The sequence below is a fragment of the Artemia sp. Qi Xiang Cuo genome, chromosome 10 (assembly GCF_049724085.1).
Source record: "Artemia sp. Qi Xiang Cuo chromosome 10, ASM4972408v1, whole genome shotgun sequence".
NCBI classification, from domain to species: Eukaryota; Metazoa; Arthropoda; class Branchiopoda; order Anostraca; family Artemiidae; genus Artemia; species Artemia sp. Qi Xiang Cuo.
Genome location: NC_142803.1, coordinates 39,836,470 through 39,854,873, shown reverse-complemented (window position 1 = coordinate 39,854,873; position 18,404 = coordinate 39,836,470). Strand labels below are relative to the sequence as shown.

The 18,404-nt window shown below is 35.6% G+C and overlaps 1 protein-coding gene across 1 annotated transcript in view; it reads left to right on the top strand.

Annotated features, from left to right (window-relative positions):
• The window catches only part of LOC148947756 (uncharacterized), a 47,428-nt gene extending 29,518 nt beyond the window's left edge, over window positions 1–17,910 (top strand). Inside the window, exons 2-4 of the mRNA XM_089095416.1 lie at window positions 8,890–9,048; window positions 14,670–14,840; window positions 17,666–17,910. Of these exons, the coding sequence (XP_088951542.1) occupies window positions 8,979–9,048; window positions 14,670–14,840; window positions 17,666–17,859 (435 nt within the window). The 5' untranslated portion in view covers window positions 8,890–8,978 and the 3' untranslated portion in view covers window positions 17,860–17,910. The remainder of the gene's footprint in view (window positions 1–8,889; window positions 9,049–14,669; window positions 14,841–17,665) is intronic.
• Window positions 17,911–18,404: the final 494 nt, after the last annotated feature.

The following is an 18,404-nucleotide window of genomic DNA, read 5'->3' as shown; positions in this document are numbered from 1 at the left end:
ATATGTGTTTCACTAAAAGAAAAAATTAACATGCAACAAGCTTCACAAATAAAAAACCCCAAGCAACAAGATCCCCGAACTAAAAAAAAAACAATAAACACGGAACAACTTCCATTAACAAAAGCAATTTCACGAGGTGAAAAATCAAAGTACAAGTTTCGCGAAGAGAAAAAAAACAGGATGCAACAAGTTTCACAAACAAAAAAGTTTCACAAACAATTCAAGTTAGGTTCAATTAGGTTCAATTGGCGTGGCGCGCCAAGCCAAGTGGGGGGGGGGCAAAAAGTTTGGGGGGAGGGGGTCCTTGGGGTTGGGAAAGGGGACCTAACATCACTGTTCAAATGGTAGTTGTGTATTATACAGTACACAGTTGAGAATCGTCCAAATAAAAAAAAATATGTATCTCTGAATAGGAGTTAGCATTCCCTCATATGGTTTACCATTTTCATTTCTGTCAACGCCTATAATCATACCATAATGAAGAATCATGTTTAACATTAGATATGTGAACGGCCATGACCCAAAACCATGGTTTCGTCAACAGCACGAATTTTCCTGGTAGGTTGAATCCGGTCATTGTACTGTCTGCTTGTATGGTGGGAGTACTGTCCGCTACTTATCATTATAGCTATATGGTGGGACTGTCTGCTCGGAACTGTTATAGCTATATGGGGAGACACCCTGCTTGAAACTGTTATACCTAGACTACTGAGAAATTCTCCATGGAGAAGATTTCAGCTGGAGAAATTCTTCATGGCGAAATTTCTCGCAAGAGATATTCTTCATGGGGTAATTTTCCGCGGGAAAAATTCTTCATAGGAGAATTTTCCGCGGGTGAAACTTTCCTCTCAGAAGATAAATTTCAAGGAAAAATTTTCCTTCGAGGGGTTTTTCAGGCAAGATTTGAAAAAAAAGATTAGAAATTATATGAAAAACATATTTTTTCTAATTAAGTAGGCCAAAGAGAATTTTTTAGGAAAAAATATTCACAAGAAAAGCTTTGTGGGGAATTTTCAGTAGGGACGGGGTTGTCTCGGGGGAGGGAGATTTTACGCAGGATGAAATTACAAAGAGTTGGTTTTTTTCGGTGGAAGGGGAATTTTCCACGAAGGACAGAAGCAGGTCTGCCGGCATTATTTGACAACGATCAAAAATAAAAAAAAAACGACCTTTTTTTTACTGAAACTAGGGAATATACGCTACAGTTTGACTTTTTGTCTTAATTCTGTTAAAACAACTCCTGAAACACGGGGTTGAAACAAAAATTCAAATGAATTAACTGAAAAAAATATGCATTGTCATTTAAATACGCATATGCTAATATTTGTTTATTAAAATCTTAATTAATGTTTGTTTTCTTAAAGTTATAAGTGAAAACAGTTAAGAAAATTTTTTTCCAGTAAAGTGCAAATTATATTCTGGCTTTTAGAAAGCATAGGTTTTAGAACCCTACTCAGATTATTTTCTTTTCGTTTTGAGTTTGACTTATTTTAATTTTTGTTTGTTTTGGGTTTCATTTATTTATTGATGCTGATTTGTGGTAGTTGTGTGCTTGGTAGAATATTTGATTCTATTTTTGATCATTTTTGGTTTAAGGGAGTTCAGTATTTTTTTTTGAAAAACTTATTTCGTGCAAAACGTTTTTGATTAATTTCTGTTCGTTTTATATTGACATAATCTTTTCCAGGGAGAAAGACTGAGCCTTTTCTGCAATTAAACAACCACCCCTTCCATAAAAACCTTTAATGCCCTCTGGGCATAACTTACAACCCTTGCCCTAATCTCTGGGGTTTGTTTCAACCCTAAAAGCCTTGTTATATGATATTTAGTCTATTTTGAATAGAATGGCTATCTCAAAATTTCTATTGGATGCATTTCGGGATAATTCGACGTGTGTGTTGGGGTGAGAGGGTAACTGCCCTCTGATCAATTTAACTTTTGAAAAGAGCAAAAGAGCGTCTTATTGGCAATCCAATGAGTCTCCTTTGAAGTTTATGTGACCACACTTTCTATAAGAAAAACCCTATATGTCCCCAGAGCACAACTTACACTACTTACTACTTACACTACTTGGCACTAACCCTTGCCCTCAGGGCTGGGGTGATTTCTTATCCTCAGACATAATTTCCAGACCTTTCTGATAGGCTTAACAAAAAGGCTATATAAAAATTTTGATTGGAAGTGTTTGGGGAAATGATAGGCGTGAAGGGAGATATTTGCCCTCTGATCACTTTTGACTAATGAAAAAGGCACTAGTCCTCTCAATTTCCAATCAAATGGGCGTTTTTTGAAGCTTCTGCGACAAAACTCTCTATAAAAACGTTTTATGCCCCTCTTGCATAACTCACTACCCTTGTCATGAGGGCTATGGGGGGAGGGTTGTCATGCTCAAGGACATAATTTCCAGACCTTTCAACTAAGTTGAACAAAATGGCCACATATGAATGTTGATTGGAAATGTTTGGGGAAATGATGGGCGTTGGGGGGGGGGATTCTCCCTCTGATGACTTTCGACTATTAAAAATGGCAATAGCCCTCTCAATTTCCAATTGACAGATCCCGTTTAGAAGCTTTTACGACAACACTTCCTACATGACATTATATTCCCCTAGGGCATAACTAACAACCTTAGCTCTGAGGGCTGTTGGGGGTTGTAATACACAAAAACATAAGTTCAGGACCCTTCAACTACGTTCAACAAAATTGCTATATCAAAATGGTCGGAAGGGTGTGGGAAAATGATGGGTATAGGGGGGGAGCATTCGCCCTCCGATCCCTTTTGACTATTAATAAAGGCACTAACCCTCTTAATTCCCAATTGAATGAGTCCTTTGTGAAGTTTCTACACCAACGCTGGCAAAGACCTAATTTCCAAAACTTTCAACTTCGTTGAACAAATTGTCTATCTCAAAATTTTGATTGGATGAGTTTGGGGAAATGGTAGGCTTGAGAGGGGCGTTAGTTGCCCTCAAATCACTTTCCTATCGAATGAGCCTTTTTTGAAGTTTCTACAACGACTCTTTCTATAAAACCTTATATGCCCCCAGAGCATAACTTACAACCCTTGCGCTGAGGCCTTTGGGGGCAGTGTCATCCTCAAAGACATAATTTCTGGACGTTTCAAGTACGTTGAAAAAAATGGCTATCTCAAAATTTTATTGGATGTTTTTCGGGAAATGGTGGGCGTGGGAGGTGTGTTAGTTTTCCTCCAATCACTTTTGACTATTAAAGTCGGCATTAGCCCTTTGAAGTATTCAAAGTTTCTATTACAACGCTCTATAAAACCCTTACTTGCCTCCAGGGTATAACTTACGACACTGGCCCTGAGGGGTGGGGGGGGCTTGATCATCCTCAAAGACATAATATCCAGAACATTCAACTACATTGAAAAAAATGGCTATCTCAGAATTTTGATTGGATGTTTGGGAAAAATGGTGGGCGTGAGAGGAAGGTTAGTTGCCCTCCAATCCGTTTCGACTAGCCTATTAAAAAGGGCACTAGCTCTTTCAATATCCAAATGAATGAGCTTTTTTTGAAGTTTCTATGACAACATTTTCTACAAAAAACCTTATATGCTCCCAGAGCAAAACTTACAAACTTAGCCCTGAGGGCTCTAGGGGGAGTGTCATCCTCAAAGACTTAATTTTCAGAACTTTCATCTATGTATAACAAAATGGCTATCACAAAATTTTGATTGGATGTGTTTGGGGAAATGGTGAGCATGACAGGGGGCCTTGTTTCCCTCCAATCACTTTCTACTATTAAAAATGGCACTAGCCCTTATAATTTCCAATAGAATGAGCCCTTTTTGAAGTCTCTACCAAAACGCTTTCCATAATAATCTTATATGCCCCCATGGTATAATGTACAAACCTTGCCGTGAGGGGTTTGGGGGGTTTGAATGTTTTTGGGGAAATGGTGGCCGTGAGGGGGGGGGGGTAGTTGCTCTCCAATCACTTTCGACTATTAAAAAGGGCACTAGCCCTTTCAATTTCTAATCAAATGAGCCCTTTTCGAAGTTTCTATGACAACACTTTCTATAAAAAAAAACGTTATATACCCCCCAGGGTATAACTTACAACCGTTCCCTGAGGGCTTTGAGGGCGTTGTCATCCTAAAAGATCTAATTTCCAGAACTTTTAACTAAGCTGAAAAAAATGAATATCTCAAAATTTGAATTGGATGTGTTTGAGGAAATGGTGGGCTTGAGAGGAGGTTAGTTTCCTTGCAATTTCTTTCAACTATAAAAAAGGGCACTAGCCTTTTCAGTTTTCAGTTGAATGAGCCCTTTTTGAAGTTTTACGACAACGCTTTCTTTAAAAACCTCGTATGCCCTTAGGGTATAATTTACAACCCTTGTCCTGAGGGCTGTGGGGGGATCGTCATCCTCAAAGACATAATTTTCAGAACTTTCAACTACTTTGAAAAAAATGGCTATCTAAAAATTTGTATTGTATATGTTTGTAAAAATGGTAGACGTGATAGGGGAGTGAGTTGCCCTCCCATTACTTTCAACTATTAAAAAGGCTACTAGCCATTTCAATTTCCAATGGAGTGAGCCCTTTTTGAAGTTTCTACGACAACGCTTTCTATAAAAACCTCATATGCCCCCAGGGCTTAACTTACAACCCTTGCCCTGAGGGCTGGGGGGGGGGCTCATCCTTAAAGACCTAATTTCCAAAACTGTCAACTACATTTAACAGAAGGCCTATCTTAAAAATTTTGATTATACTTGTTTGGGGGAAAGGTGGGCGTCAGAAGGGGTTTAGTTGCCCTCCAATCACTTTCGACTATTAAAAAGGGCTCTAGCCTTTTGAATTTCCAGTCGAATGCGCCCTTTTTCAAGTTTCTACAACAAAGATTTCAATAAAAACCTTACATGCCCCCAGGGTATAATTTATAACCCTTGCCCTGAGGACTCTGAGGGGGTTATCATCCTCAAAGACCTAATTTCCAGAACTTTCAACTACGTTGAACAAAATTGATATCTAAAAATTTGGACTGGATGTGTTTGGATAAATGGTGGGCTTGGAAGGGGTGTTATTTGCCTTCCAATCACTTTTGACTATTAAAATGGGCACTAGCCATTTCAATTTCTAATCGAATGAGCCCCTTTTGAAGTTTCTGCGACAACGCTTTCTATGAAAACCTTATATGCCCCCAGGGTATAACTTGTAACCCTTACCCTGAGGGCTGTGGGGGGGGGGGGGCTAATCCTTAAAGACCTAATTTTCAGAACTGTCAAATACGTTTAAAAAAATGGCTATCTCAAAATTTTTATTGGATGGGGGTGGGGGAACTGGGGGTGTGAGAGGGGGGTAATGGCCCTCCAATCACTTTCGACTATTAAAAAGGGCTCTATCCCTTTGAATTTCCAATCGAATGAGCCTTTTTTGAAGTTTCTACGACATAATAATCTTATATGCCCCCAGGACATAACTTACAACCCTTGTCTTGAGGGCTGTGGGGGAGTGTCTTCCTCAAAAATATAATTTCTATCTGGAAATCAACTACGCTGAACAAAATGACTATTTCTAAATTTTGATTTTATGTTTTTGGGGATTTGGTGGGCGTGGAAGGGGTGTTAGTTTCCTTCCAATGACTTTCTACTATTAAAAATGGCAATAGCCACTCCAATTTCCAATCGAATAAGCCCTTTTCGAAGTTTCTACGACAACTCCTTCGATACGAAGTGCCCTCGTCTAAAACCAAAAATAATGTTTTGTACCAAAATTGTTCTTTACTTAGGCAGCGCAATCTTGCGCTGCCTATTATAACTGAAAGGTTGAACTAATTATTAGGGAGAAATACTGACATGTTGCTTAGTTTGAATAGCCAAAAGTAGCCAGTAGGTTATCTTTCTTTATCCTGAGCCCGAGAAATTTCAAATCTAGATTTTTATTATATTTATTTATGTACCGCAATCGAAGTTTGTTTTTATTGCCTGATTTTATATTATTCAAAGTTTGAAAAAAATTGTACAAAATACACTTTTATTACAACTTTTGGTACTTATCTCATAGCCAGTACTCACTCGAGAATTTGGATCTACAGGTACAGGGTTGAAACAACTGAGATGCTAGATAGGATATATTTACTTTGGGCTATATATTTGCAGATTTGGGTGTGGGGGTTTGGGGTTAAGTATAGCGGCGCTGCATGCAAAATGTAACCTAATATGACCAAACTTCCAACTAAATATTTATTAGAATATAGCTACAATGTAATTTCCACTGAGCCGAAACTAATTGTCTCCGTATACAAACAGTAATAAATCGGTTATTGTCTGATTTTATAGATCCAAATTCTCTAGTTTGTAGTGGCTAAAAGATAAGTACCCAATTTTTGTTTAACTTTGAGAAAACCTAGAGTTAATCTGGATGAAAAACTGATCAGAAATATCGAAATCAATATATCAATTATCGAATATTGAAAGCAAAATTATCTATATATCGTTAAATCAAATTATCGCACAAAACTAGTAATATAATTTTTTTTTTGCTTTATTTCGCATTTAGAAGTTCAAAGCTTCTCTTTTTGCATTTATATACCAAATTCACTTCTTGGAGTACCAAAAACTGTTACTCATTTGTCCAAACAATTATAGGCCTATTACAATAATATCACCTGTTTCTAAAGTTTTGACATAATAGTAAAGAGTGCTTATACTTAATTTCTTATAAAGAATATTTTTTTTTTCTAACAGTTGTGTTTCTTGAGTGGTCAACAGAGCAAACAGTAGCTGCTTTACATAATTTCTTATCAGAGACTACGGATGATAATTATCTGGCGTCAGCTATATTTTTTTTACATTAAAAAAGCTTTTGATATAATAAACCTTGCAATTCTTCTTTATGTGTTGGAAAAAATTGGAATTGGTGGAATAGCTCTTTAGTGAGATTGTATTTATTTAAAAGAAGTTTTAAAGTCCAACTAAAATAGCTCTTTGAGAAGTCAGAAGTTATTGTGTTTGGAAGAAATTTGAGTTTGTCATTTTAAACTATTAATATTGAAATTTCTCCTTAAAATAAAGTGGATGTATTTAGATATTTAGATATTTATATTGATTCAGCTTTGCGGTTTAAAGCATATATTATTAAACATATTTCAACAGTGTCCAGGAATTTTGGTCACTTGCTTTGATTAAAGCCTATGTTTCCATACCAGATTATGATGACTTTATAGTTTTTATTAGTTGATTGCTCTTTTCAATATTGTCCCAAAATGTTCAAAATAAATGAATAAGAATCTAGGGCCATTTTTTAACACATTCTAGTAAGACAGAAAATTTATTTGAAACTGAAATTTTCTTTTTTGTTTCAGGATATTCTTGATTTACAATAAATTTTTCACTTTAATTTAGGCATATGGTTTTAAAAAAACTCATCGTTGAGATTATTTTCTCGACAGCATGAAACCTTATGTTGGAAATAAACATAGCCATTCATCAAGAGCTATAAAGGCAATAAAAAAAATTGACAATGATTCTCCTTTCTTCCTAAAGTAGCGGCGATTCAATGTATTATTGATTTATTCGTTTTTTGTTTTTTTTTAATGAATTCTGATTCTTGAAATTGGTGTTAGTGGAAACTTTGTGTTATGTGGAAATGTTAAATGTTAAGTGTTAGTGGAAAGTCATTTAGTCTTATAAAATTAGGAAAAATGGAAACTCAATTTGTAATGCAAAAGATATTTAATGCAGATATGCATTTTCAGCACCTATTGAGTACTCAAAGGGGGATCTAGAGTAAAATATTGAGGGGGAGGGCAATGAACTAGGGTGCCATTAGTTTTCTGACAATATTATGATTTCAAAACTCGTTTTTAAACATTAATATCAACAGCGTTTAGTTTATCTTTAGTTGGTTCCTAAAAGAGGTTAGATGGGGGAACATTAAAAAGGTTGGACGGCCAACTTTTGGCTACTTTTTCTTTCAAATCCACGCCATTTAAGGGGTTTGTTTACTCTGCCTTAGGTTACAGCTGTTACTGCAACCAAGGTATATAGAAAATCTATTCAATTTGGATATTTTTTGTTCCCATTTTACATCAGTATATCCTTTAAAGTGTAATTAAAGAGTTTTAGTAAAAAGGTGAAATTGATTTCTTAATAACATTGGCATATATGCTGAAACAATATTTGGATAAACAAGTCATTGAAGGCAAATTTAGACCTTGTCATAAGTAGGCCCCAGGAAGATGGTTCTCCTTAGTTAAACTAAACAATGGATTGATTTTTCAGAACTATTTTTGACAAACATTATTACATTTTAGTAGATATTAAAAGTTTTAGTAGATATTATGTTTCTGGAAATATTTCTTAATTTGCTTGAGTTTCACTTTAGATTTGAATTTTAAATTGCTTTGGAAGTTAGTTACTGAATTTTTAATAAATTATTTTTTTATCAATACAATGGTTTCACCTATTATATTTTTGGATCTAGTTTTACATGTGTTGTCGCATTTTTGAAGCCCTAAAAGTAAGAAATACATTATTGCCCCTATATAATAGGCGTACACTGTTTAGTGTTTTAAGCATTAAAACCATGAATAAAGATTTCATTTCAGGAGTTAAACCAAATTTTCCAACCTAGTAGTTTTCGGATTGGAAAATTTAAAGGCAAAATGTAGCTAACAGCCACCACAGCTAAAAGAATAAGCTAGCTGCTTTATTTTGCTTTTTACCGTAAAAGTTTACTTTAACTTAAAATCAACAACTGCACTTTGAATATAGTTTCATCAAAAAGGCAGTTTTTGAACTTTAGCACCCTTTTCTTAAAAAAAAATAATCAGATTTCTAATGCCTTTACTGGCCTTTACTAATAAAAATGCTTTGCAGTGGTTAAAAGTCATTATCAGTCATCAATCATTATATCTATTGTATTTCAGGCCTCTCTTGACGAAAATCTGTTTCGTATCCAAGTGGCGATGATAGGATTATGCTTCTCATAATTTGAATTAATTCCGTCCCAAGACCTATGGACTTGCCACAAATTCTGAAAATGTCTGATCTCATCACCGTTTCTCAGGATTCTTTCATTAAAAACGGTAAGATATACAGTTTATTTTCTGTTACAGAATAAAAGAAAAGCTACTTTGCTCTTGAAAAAAATTGTCTTTTTTTGCCTCCTTGCTCAGTAAGTGGTCTTTAGAAAAAAATTTAATTGTATATGTTCTTGGATCTAACAATTAAGAGCTGAGGGGTGATAACGTGCCATCTATGTTATATCCAGAGATATTGTGGCTGAGTTTGTTTCTTTGCTGTTAATGGGATAAAGCTACTGCATTACTTTGAGGTTATTTTCATGTTGATCTCTACCCTCTAAAGATAGGTTTTTAGTTAAGTAATATTTGAGAGATCTTCATTAATTCCTAGTATAATTTTTTCTTTGTGGGTATTTTCACCAGCGCCATCTTTTTTCTCAGGTAGACTGGACCCCCATCTATATTGCCAATTTCATATTGTACCATCTTTGTTTCCATATCATTAAGGTGTATATGATTTTTTTTCTGGGAACAACCAGAAGAGGGGAAGGAGGCAAGTACCGTATTATACCAGCCGATATTCAGTTACCCGCAAATTGCAGGGAAAAGGTGAGTCCTTACACTTCCCTTGTTCTTGGGTGATTTCAGTAGTCTCTGACGACTATTTGCTCCGTCCCTGGCCACTCTAATTGGAATATTGCTCTGTGATTTTGCATCTGAATTGGACCAACCACTAATTTTGCTTACTGCGTCAGAAGCCATTTCACTCTAAAAGGGAAATGAGTAGTTTGAAGCTAGACTTGGTTTTCTAGCCCCGTTTTGAACTTTGTCGTCCAAGCAATCAAAGCAGGTAACAACTATGATGAAAAGATGGCGAAGGCAGTACAGAATATCAAAGCTGATATGCTGACTAAGGCAACGGATGAATTATGGCACTTAGCCGTTATGTCTACTTGTTCTACAGATCCTGTTAAGCCCCAAGACATAGTTGCTAATCTGAAAAGAGGCAGTTTGACTTGTGACGAAAAGAATTTAGTCCTCCCCAAGTTTGTAATCTATGAGCCTGACGAGGTACTCATTCTCTCAGGAGAGGTTACAGCCACCCTCACCCCTAGGCCAATGGGCTTCACTCTAGAGTTGACGATCTTATTGACTATCTGAGCTTCTTCAAATCAGCACAAAATATCGTTAGTGCGACTGCGCGTCGGACTATGGAGTATCTTCAGGGCCTCGTTGGTGATTGTTGTTACCATATAGTGAACCTGAGACCTCTTAGCAAAAGTGGTGCGTGATACTTGATGACGAAGATGCACCTTAGTCTCTTGCTGAAGTGCTCAACAGTGCTACAGACACTGATGCTCGACTGAAGACTCCCGCTCATTGTGGTATTATAAGACATGTTCCTGATGATGTCTTGCCGAATGATCTATGTTTAATGATTAGGAATTGCACGAAAGCCGAGAGAATTCGGCATATTTGCTCTTGTAAGCTTGTCTTTGAAAGTAAGGATTATTTGCAAGTAGCAATGAATAACCTTATAACTCTGGGCTATGAGTACTTTCGAATAGACAGGTATCGGTATTGTCGATGAAGTATTTTCAATGCCAAGAGTAGCCTACGGTCACGCTGCTAACGACTGTAAATACGCTATTCGTTGTTCCTATTGCAGTGGTGATCATGCGAACAATGAAGATAAACCCTGTAATACTGCACTGAAGTTTGCTCTCTGCAAGTAGACAGACCATCCGTGCTACAGTGTTTAGCGCCTCGTAGACAGAAAGCTCATGACGAAACCATGACCAACTTGGAGCTAAAAGTGTCTTTGCGGAATGTGAATGGCAGTGTAATAAAAAAAACTACCACTGATTGAAAGCCTGATGTCTTGCAAAGATGTTTTGTGTCTACTATAAAATTTCCTATCAGCCAATCTTCTATCCCTGTTAAAAGTGAATAACAAAAATCGCCTTTTCGCAGTGCTTGCTGAGAATTCGGGCAGAAGAAGAGCTTCCGACAGACTGGCAGTACAAATCAGCTCTCACCTTTCGGCATCAGTATTTGTTGAGAACGAATGTTTCCTTGGTATAAAAGCTGCAAATCTGATTGCTTTGTATAATGTTTCCTTGGTATAAAAGCTGCAAATCTGAAAGCCGCAAAATAGCCTGTAGTACTACAGTTAAAGCAAGTTACTTCTCAGTTGATTGCTGCTACTTATCAACAGATTACAAGAATATGGCTTCTGAAGAAAGGTTCTCCCGTCTGACAATGAAGCTTGCTAAATCTTTACACCAGTGTGCCTATGCGTCTTATCGTGTTATCTTTGCTGGGGACGTGAGCTGCGACCTCTCAGTGCCAGATCAGTCGAGATCTCAAATACTTCTGTCTGCTCTGTCCAATCTGTATGTTGTCCCAAATGACCATTCGTATACGTATATCCATAACTCCAGAGTGACAAGTTTGCTTGTCTTCATGCTCTGCTCGAACGATGTGACTGAATGGCTCAAGCCATGTTGACTTTAGCGTATCGGTATCGGATCATTTAGTAATCTCCAACTGTTTTGTTACTGATAGTGTTCTCTTTAAAAAAGACGAAAAGAAATGGAAGGGGAAATTCGAATGTGACTGGAAGAAATTAAATGCTGTTATATATATGGCAGAGCAAGATAGCACACTTGACCAAATCAAATCCCTCTCCAACTGCTGCAACAACCTTCAGAACTCGCTGAGTTGAAAAAAAAATCTTATCAACATTTACTATAGTAAAAGCACACATGTAATGCGTTGTGCGGGGTGTTTTTCCGTTCCTGTACGTAAAGATTGTCCTGGTTCAGGAATAGCTTGTCAATAAATCTGCCTTTACAGCAAAGTTGCAAATCTTCGAAGGTTTGGCACTGAATATTGAATGTTTGCGACCGGCCGAAATCTGGTACCGTTAATGACACACGGTTATATACTAAACGTTGTTTTGCTAGATTTCTTGCCAATCACAAAGCTGAGATCATTGACAGCTGGAGCGAGCGTTTCGCAACTAACCCAAATTAAATCTGGAGATTGATCGGGGGAAAAAGTCAAAAGGTGTTGCTTCAGAGCCTCCATTTGAGAGTGACTGGATCAGCTATTTCGCCAGTGAGTTTTCTCCACCTGATCCAGTATTAGAAACCCGCTATGAATCCCCACTAGTGGATAGACTAGTTGATACTGACTTAGATAGTGGTTTCATAGTCATGGCATCTGATATTTACAGTGCTATCATTCGCCTTCGAAAAATGTTCTTGCGTGGTTATGATCAATTATGTGGTTTTCATTTATTACACGCAAGTGATTAGCTACTGCAGTATCTGCATTTTGTTTTACTAAAACTTTTTTATTTCTGGTATAGTCCCCAATTCTTTTTGTGTTGGTACATTGACTCTTGTTCTGCAAAAAAAGATAAAGATAGCTGGTAATGTTGTTTCTATAGGCCTATAACAGTTTCTTCTGTTGTATGTTAATTGCTGGAGTTACTAGTGAATAAGGACGTAAATCAGGCTTGTTCAACTCTGGGCACCCAATTTCGATTTAAGGAAGGCTATAGTTGGGAACACATACATTGTATACTTGCCAACGTCCTGATGGACACAGAGAATAGTGGTGTTTCTCTTCATTGCGTCTCACGATGTCTCTCGTGCTTTTGATTCTGGTTTATATTCGCATTTGTTATATAGTGTGCAGCCGCAAAGTCTCAATCATTCAGTTGTGCAGGTATTTAAAAATCTGTATGCGAGATTATGCATTTTTGTGAAAGTACCTACTCATCATGGCTACATAATGTTTTGAGCCGCAATTCGATTAAGGAAAGGACTCTGTTAGGGTGGGTTAACTTCGCCACCATTGTATTATAATAGTGTGGTTGCACCCCAGAAGAAGGTTAGAATTAATTTTATTTTTTTATGGTTTGGACTTATCCATACTGAATTACGCCGAAGACATCCTGAATTTAAGTAGAACAGTATTGTCTGTTGAGGGGTATTTTTCTATGCTCAGTAGGGAATATGCCGAAATTGGTCTCAAATTTAATTCTTCGAAGAGTGAAATCCTTGCTATTGGCAAATCTGTCGGTAATGTTGGATGCGTATAGTTCGGAAATCTGGCTGTATTAAGTATCTCGGCACTCTGATAGGGGATAGTGTAAGAATGACAAATACTCACCTTATCTCTGATCTAAGTGAGAAACTTAGAAAAATGTTGGGTATGCTAGTTTGCTGTAAAGCTTGCTACAGCAGGCGTATTCTCGCCTGTGTCTATAACGCTTCTGCGATGTCTCATGTCTTCGCAGTGACTCTATTTTGGAATGTGTTTAGGGCTACTGATTAGTAGACTATTAGAACTGTATATTTTTGTTTTGCAAAATTTCTCTTGTGTATACCTCTATGGGCTAGAAACAAAAGAATAGTGTCAGCCTACGGTTTAACTGAGCAACTAACAGTGGCTGAGCAGCGTCGCGGTCGCTATTTTTCTAAGCTTGATAGGAAAAACAGCCAGCATCCAACTATTTGGTAGTATAAAAAATTTATTCAATTCTTGGTTGTATAGTGGCTTTTGTTAGTGTGTTCTGCTTTCTTTTTTTTTCTTTTTTTTTTAATTTTAATATAATTCCTAATTAATACTTGTGTATTTTTTTGGGGCAATAAATATATTGGTTGATTGACTGATTGACTGATTGTGCCGCAAAACGCATTTAAATATGATTTATTAGCTTTTATTTTTAAGCTTGGTGAGACAAGCAATCATCCGGTAGAGAAATTTTCTGTCTATCTTTTCTTTGTGCAGATATGATGAACGAAATATTACCAGCAAAGCATGGGTAGTTATGGGTCCTCGGATGGGTTAAGCAAGTTATAAGACATGTTAGAGACGATTAAAGTTAATTGAATTCAGCTGTTAAACTTTGGGAGACTATTATTTTTTTTGAACTGATACAGAAAATTCCCCATTGATTGGTATTCTTTCACATTTAATGTTTTAAATTTATTTTTATTTTTAATCTATAAAATTTTTGGTTTTTGGTTATATATTTTTTTCATTCAATATTTTTTTTTTAATTCAGTACATTATTCTAAATTTACATTTTTTTTTCAGCTATATATTATGAATTTTGCTTTATGAGTTTCAGGTTTTTACCCGTTCTATGCTAATGAATTTCGTTAAATGTTTCAGGTTTTCTTTTGCTTTATAAAAAGTAGATTTTAAAAACTGTATTTGAAAAAACATGCATATACATCCGATTTTTTGTAAATATATAATGTTTGTATATTTACATTTTTACACGCTATTAAAAAGAAAAAGCATTTCGATTTTTTTAGTAGTCCTTACTTTTAAATTATTCTATATCTGTTCGGGTGTGCAGACACGGAGGAGGGGGGCTGGTGTTTTAACGGGGCCTTAGCCCTCCCCCCCCCTCACAAATTATCATGTTGTTTAAATACTATTTAATGTGCTCAGTTTTATCATTCATTCCGTAGTCCCCACTCAAAATTTGCATTCAAAGAGCTAAAATAAACTTTAAGAAATGCCTTAAAATACCATTTTTTCTAAGAAATTTTTTAAGTTTTCCGTTTTTAGGTCCAGGGACCACCAGTCAGCCCCCTCCCCTCATAGTTATTTTATGAGAGCGCCACTATGTCTGTTCAATTTATTATTTGTTTTAGAAATCGAAGATGCTTTACCAGGTGATAGTGAGAAGCCCTTTCACTTTCCAAACCATCTTTTGTCATCCAAACGTGAAGATGTTCCTTTGCTTAATTTACCTTGCATTTCAGGATCTTGTAAATTTGAATACGACACCCAGGAATCGGAACCCAAATTTTCTAACAATGAAGGTATATATGAAACATTGTCATTTTGATGATTGAAATGTATTGGATAATATTTTATTAGATAAAAATAAGACTGAGGGACTGAATCTTAAAATGAAACTTTTTTTTTATGTTACTCCACTGTGCAGGTGTTTGCCAAACCGTGATTAAGCATGGGCACTGTTCTGTTTTTCTGAAAAAACAGAAAAAAATAAACAGGAGTTAATGAAACAGAACAGAAACAGAACAGGTCACCAAAAATACAGAAGACCTGTTTCTGTTCTGTTTTTTGTTAACAACAGAAAACAGCTGTTTTTGTAAAAAAAAACAGCTGTTTTTTGAACACCTAAACATAAAGAAAGAAAAATTCTTAATGATAAGTTTTGGCTTATTATTGTTAAGCTAACTATAACATCAGTTGTTCAAGCCTTTAAGCTTATCATTTAAAAATTGTGCTTTCCCCTTGTTCAGACATTGTCTGGGCATACTGCTTCCGCACGAAATAATATGCACAATAATCAAAAATGTCTGTTCGTTCAATACACTACTAGCAGTACACTAGAGGCTTTAGAGCGATTTCTGGCAGCTCCGGAAAGATCTCTTGGTTGGAGTCCATAAAATATATGGGCCTCCAATATTGAAACATTAACCTTTTAGTCTCTCATTCTCTCTTTTAGACTTTTTTTCAGTAATGACACTTGACACTGGTAGCGCTGTTCTCTGGTGGTAACACTTGAAAGAACTAAAATTTTAAAGAAGAAAAATGCATGGGAAAAATGACATTACTTACTGCCAATTATAAATTTTTCGATACCTCGCGGCTTAAAACAGCCTTTTAAGATTATTTATTTCCTAGCCAATTTGTGTGAAAGTTTTTCAAAAGAAAAACTATTGGTTTATGGGTACTTCGCATATTTGACGGTGCTTTGCGCTAGAAAATATTTTTCTTGGTCCTCGACCAACTTCATTCTTAAGTAAATAAGTAATATGACATTTCTCAAATTCTGAATTTCAAAGAAATTTAGACTCTTTGCTACATAATACTTTTTTTAAGTATTCCCTTCTCTTAAATAGGTTTTCAAAGGGATGCAAATATAGGTAGCACTTAGTAATATAATACTTTCTAGACTAATAGAATCTGTTTCTATAGAGAGATGTTCTAGACAAAGTTATAAGATAAGAACAGTGCGGTTTTAGAAAATGTAAGATGTGTTGACCAAATTTTTACTCTTAGGTTAATAATTGAGAAGTGCCTGAGTTATCAAACACCTTTGGTCCTCAGTTTTATAGATTATCAGCAATCGTTCCATTCTGTTGATAGAAGAGCTTTAGCGAAGATCTTATCCTTCTATGGTATACAAGACAAATACACAAAAGTGATTAGTGCTAAATACGAAAATCACACCGCTGTGGTCAAGGTATGAACTGAGGTTCGCAGCTGGTTTTGTTTTCAATCACGAGTTAAGCACAGTTGTGTTCTATCCTCCTTCATATGGATCATTTTGATGGACTTTGTCTTAAGGAGCATAAGAAAGAGAATGGGATAGCACGGAATCAAATGGGGAGGGAAAAAAGCCATGGACTTAGATCATGCTGACGATTTAAGCATCCTAGATGAAAGTGTGAGCAAAATGAATGATGTTTTAGAGGTTTTGCGAGCTCAGAGAGCAAAAATAGGTTCAAAAATTAATGTTAAAAAAAAGTCACTAAGGCTTGGAATAAGTGAATATGAAAAAGTGACGTTGGGTAACGAAAAGATTGATATCCTGGACAGCTTCACTTAGTTTGGTAGTATTATTAGTAAAGACGGTGGGAGCAGTGAATATTTTAAAAATAGAATAACCATGGGTAAGGGTGTTGTTTTTTCACAGTTAATAAAAATTTTGAAGAATAGGAAGATAAGTTTGCAAATAAGATTATAATTTTGAAAGATACAGTGACGACAGTGGTCAGATATGGCTCTGAAGTACAGGTGTTCAGAAAAGCGGATGAAGATTTGTTAGATGTTGTCACGAGAAATTACCTACGGATTGTTCTGAGTACCAGGCTGACTCACTGTATTTCAAACCCTAGGCTGTACGAAAAGTGATTTCGCTTTCTAGGGCTCTAATTCGAGAAAGGTTGAGATGGCTAGTAGGAGTATATGTACTTGGATCTAACAATTAAGAGCTTAGGGATGATAAAAGCGACTTCTTTGTGACGCAAAACACATTTAAATTAAATTTACTGGCTTTAATTTTTAAGTTTGGTGAGACAAGTTATCATCCGGTGGAAAAACTTTCTGTCAATCTTTTCTCTGTGTAGGTACGATCAACAAAATGTTTCTACCAAAGCTGGGGTAGTTTTTAGGGTTCAAATGGGAATATCTATTCATGATACATGTAAGAGAGGAATAAAGTTAGTTGAATTCAGCTGCTAAACTTTGGGAGGCTATATTTTGTATTTTATGTTTGCAGAACTAACACAGATCGATTGGTATTCTTTTACTTCAATTTTTTTGTGATTGTCTAGCTGTAATTTTTTTTTTATTCAATACATTATCTTTAACCAACACTTATCAAGCAGCTCGTTCTATGATATGAATTTGTTTTGATATGAATATCAAGGTTTTAATTCGTTCTATGTTAATGAATTTTGTCGAATGTTTATGGTTTTCTTTGGCTTTATAAAAAGTAGATTTAAAAAAAGATCTATGAAAAAACCTGCATATACATCTGATTTAATGTACACATGTAATGTCTGTATATTTACATTTTTACACGTAACTAAAAAGAAAAAGCTGTTAGGTTTGTTTAGTAAGCTTTACTATTAAATTTGTCTATGTCTGTTAAATTTAAATTTCTTTTTAGAAGTTGAAGATGCTTCACCAGGTGACAGCGAGAAGCCCTTTCATTTTCCAAACCATCATTTGTCACCGAAGCGGGAAGATGTTCCTTTGCTTAATTTACCTAGCATTTCAGGACCATGTAAATTTGAATACGACACCCAGGAACCCAAATATTCTAACAATGAAGGTACATCTGAAACATTGTGTTCTTGTTGATTGAAATTTATTAGATAATATTTTATGAGACAAAAATATGACAATGGGACCTAATATTAAGATGGAACTTTTGTTTTATCTTATTTTAATCTGCATATGTTTGCCAAACCGTTTTCGTAGTCTTTCAAGAACATTTTTAAATTTTCACTCGAAAATGGTTAGGTAGGTTTTATTATTTTTCAATAAGCTTGATATTAAGCCTTAAAACTACTTGAATATACAGATTATACATTTTATATTTATAGTGTAAATATTTCTTTATAAATTAATAGATAATTCTGTCTATTATTTTGATTTCAAGTTGAATTTGAAAGAAGCAGAAAATTGTTTTTTTTATCTGAACTGTCTAGAAGCTAGATTGAACTGCCTATCTAGCTAGAAGAAAATAGTGAGTCTTATTATTTTCGAAACCTGAGGAAATTAGCGAGACCTGAGGAAAGAGTCACTTTCATTGTTTTTTTTAAATCCAAAGCTTTGCGGCTACCCCTCAAAAAATTCCTTCAACAAATGATTTGTATTCTATTGGCTTTTCCTCTTTTAGTTAC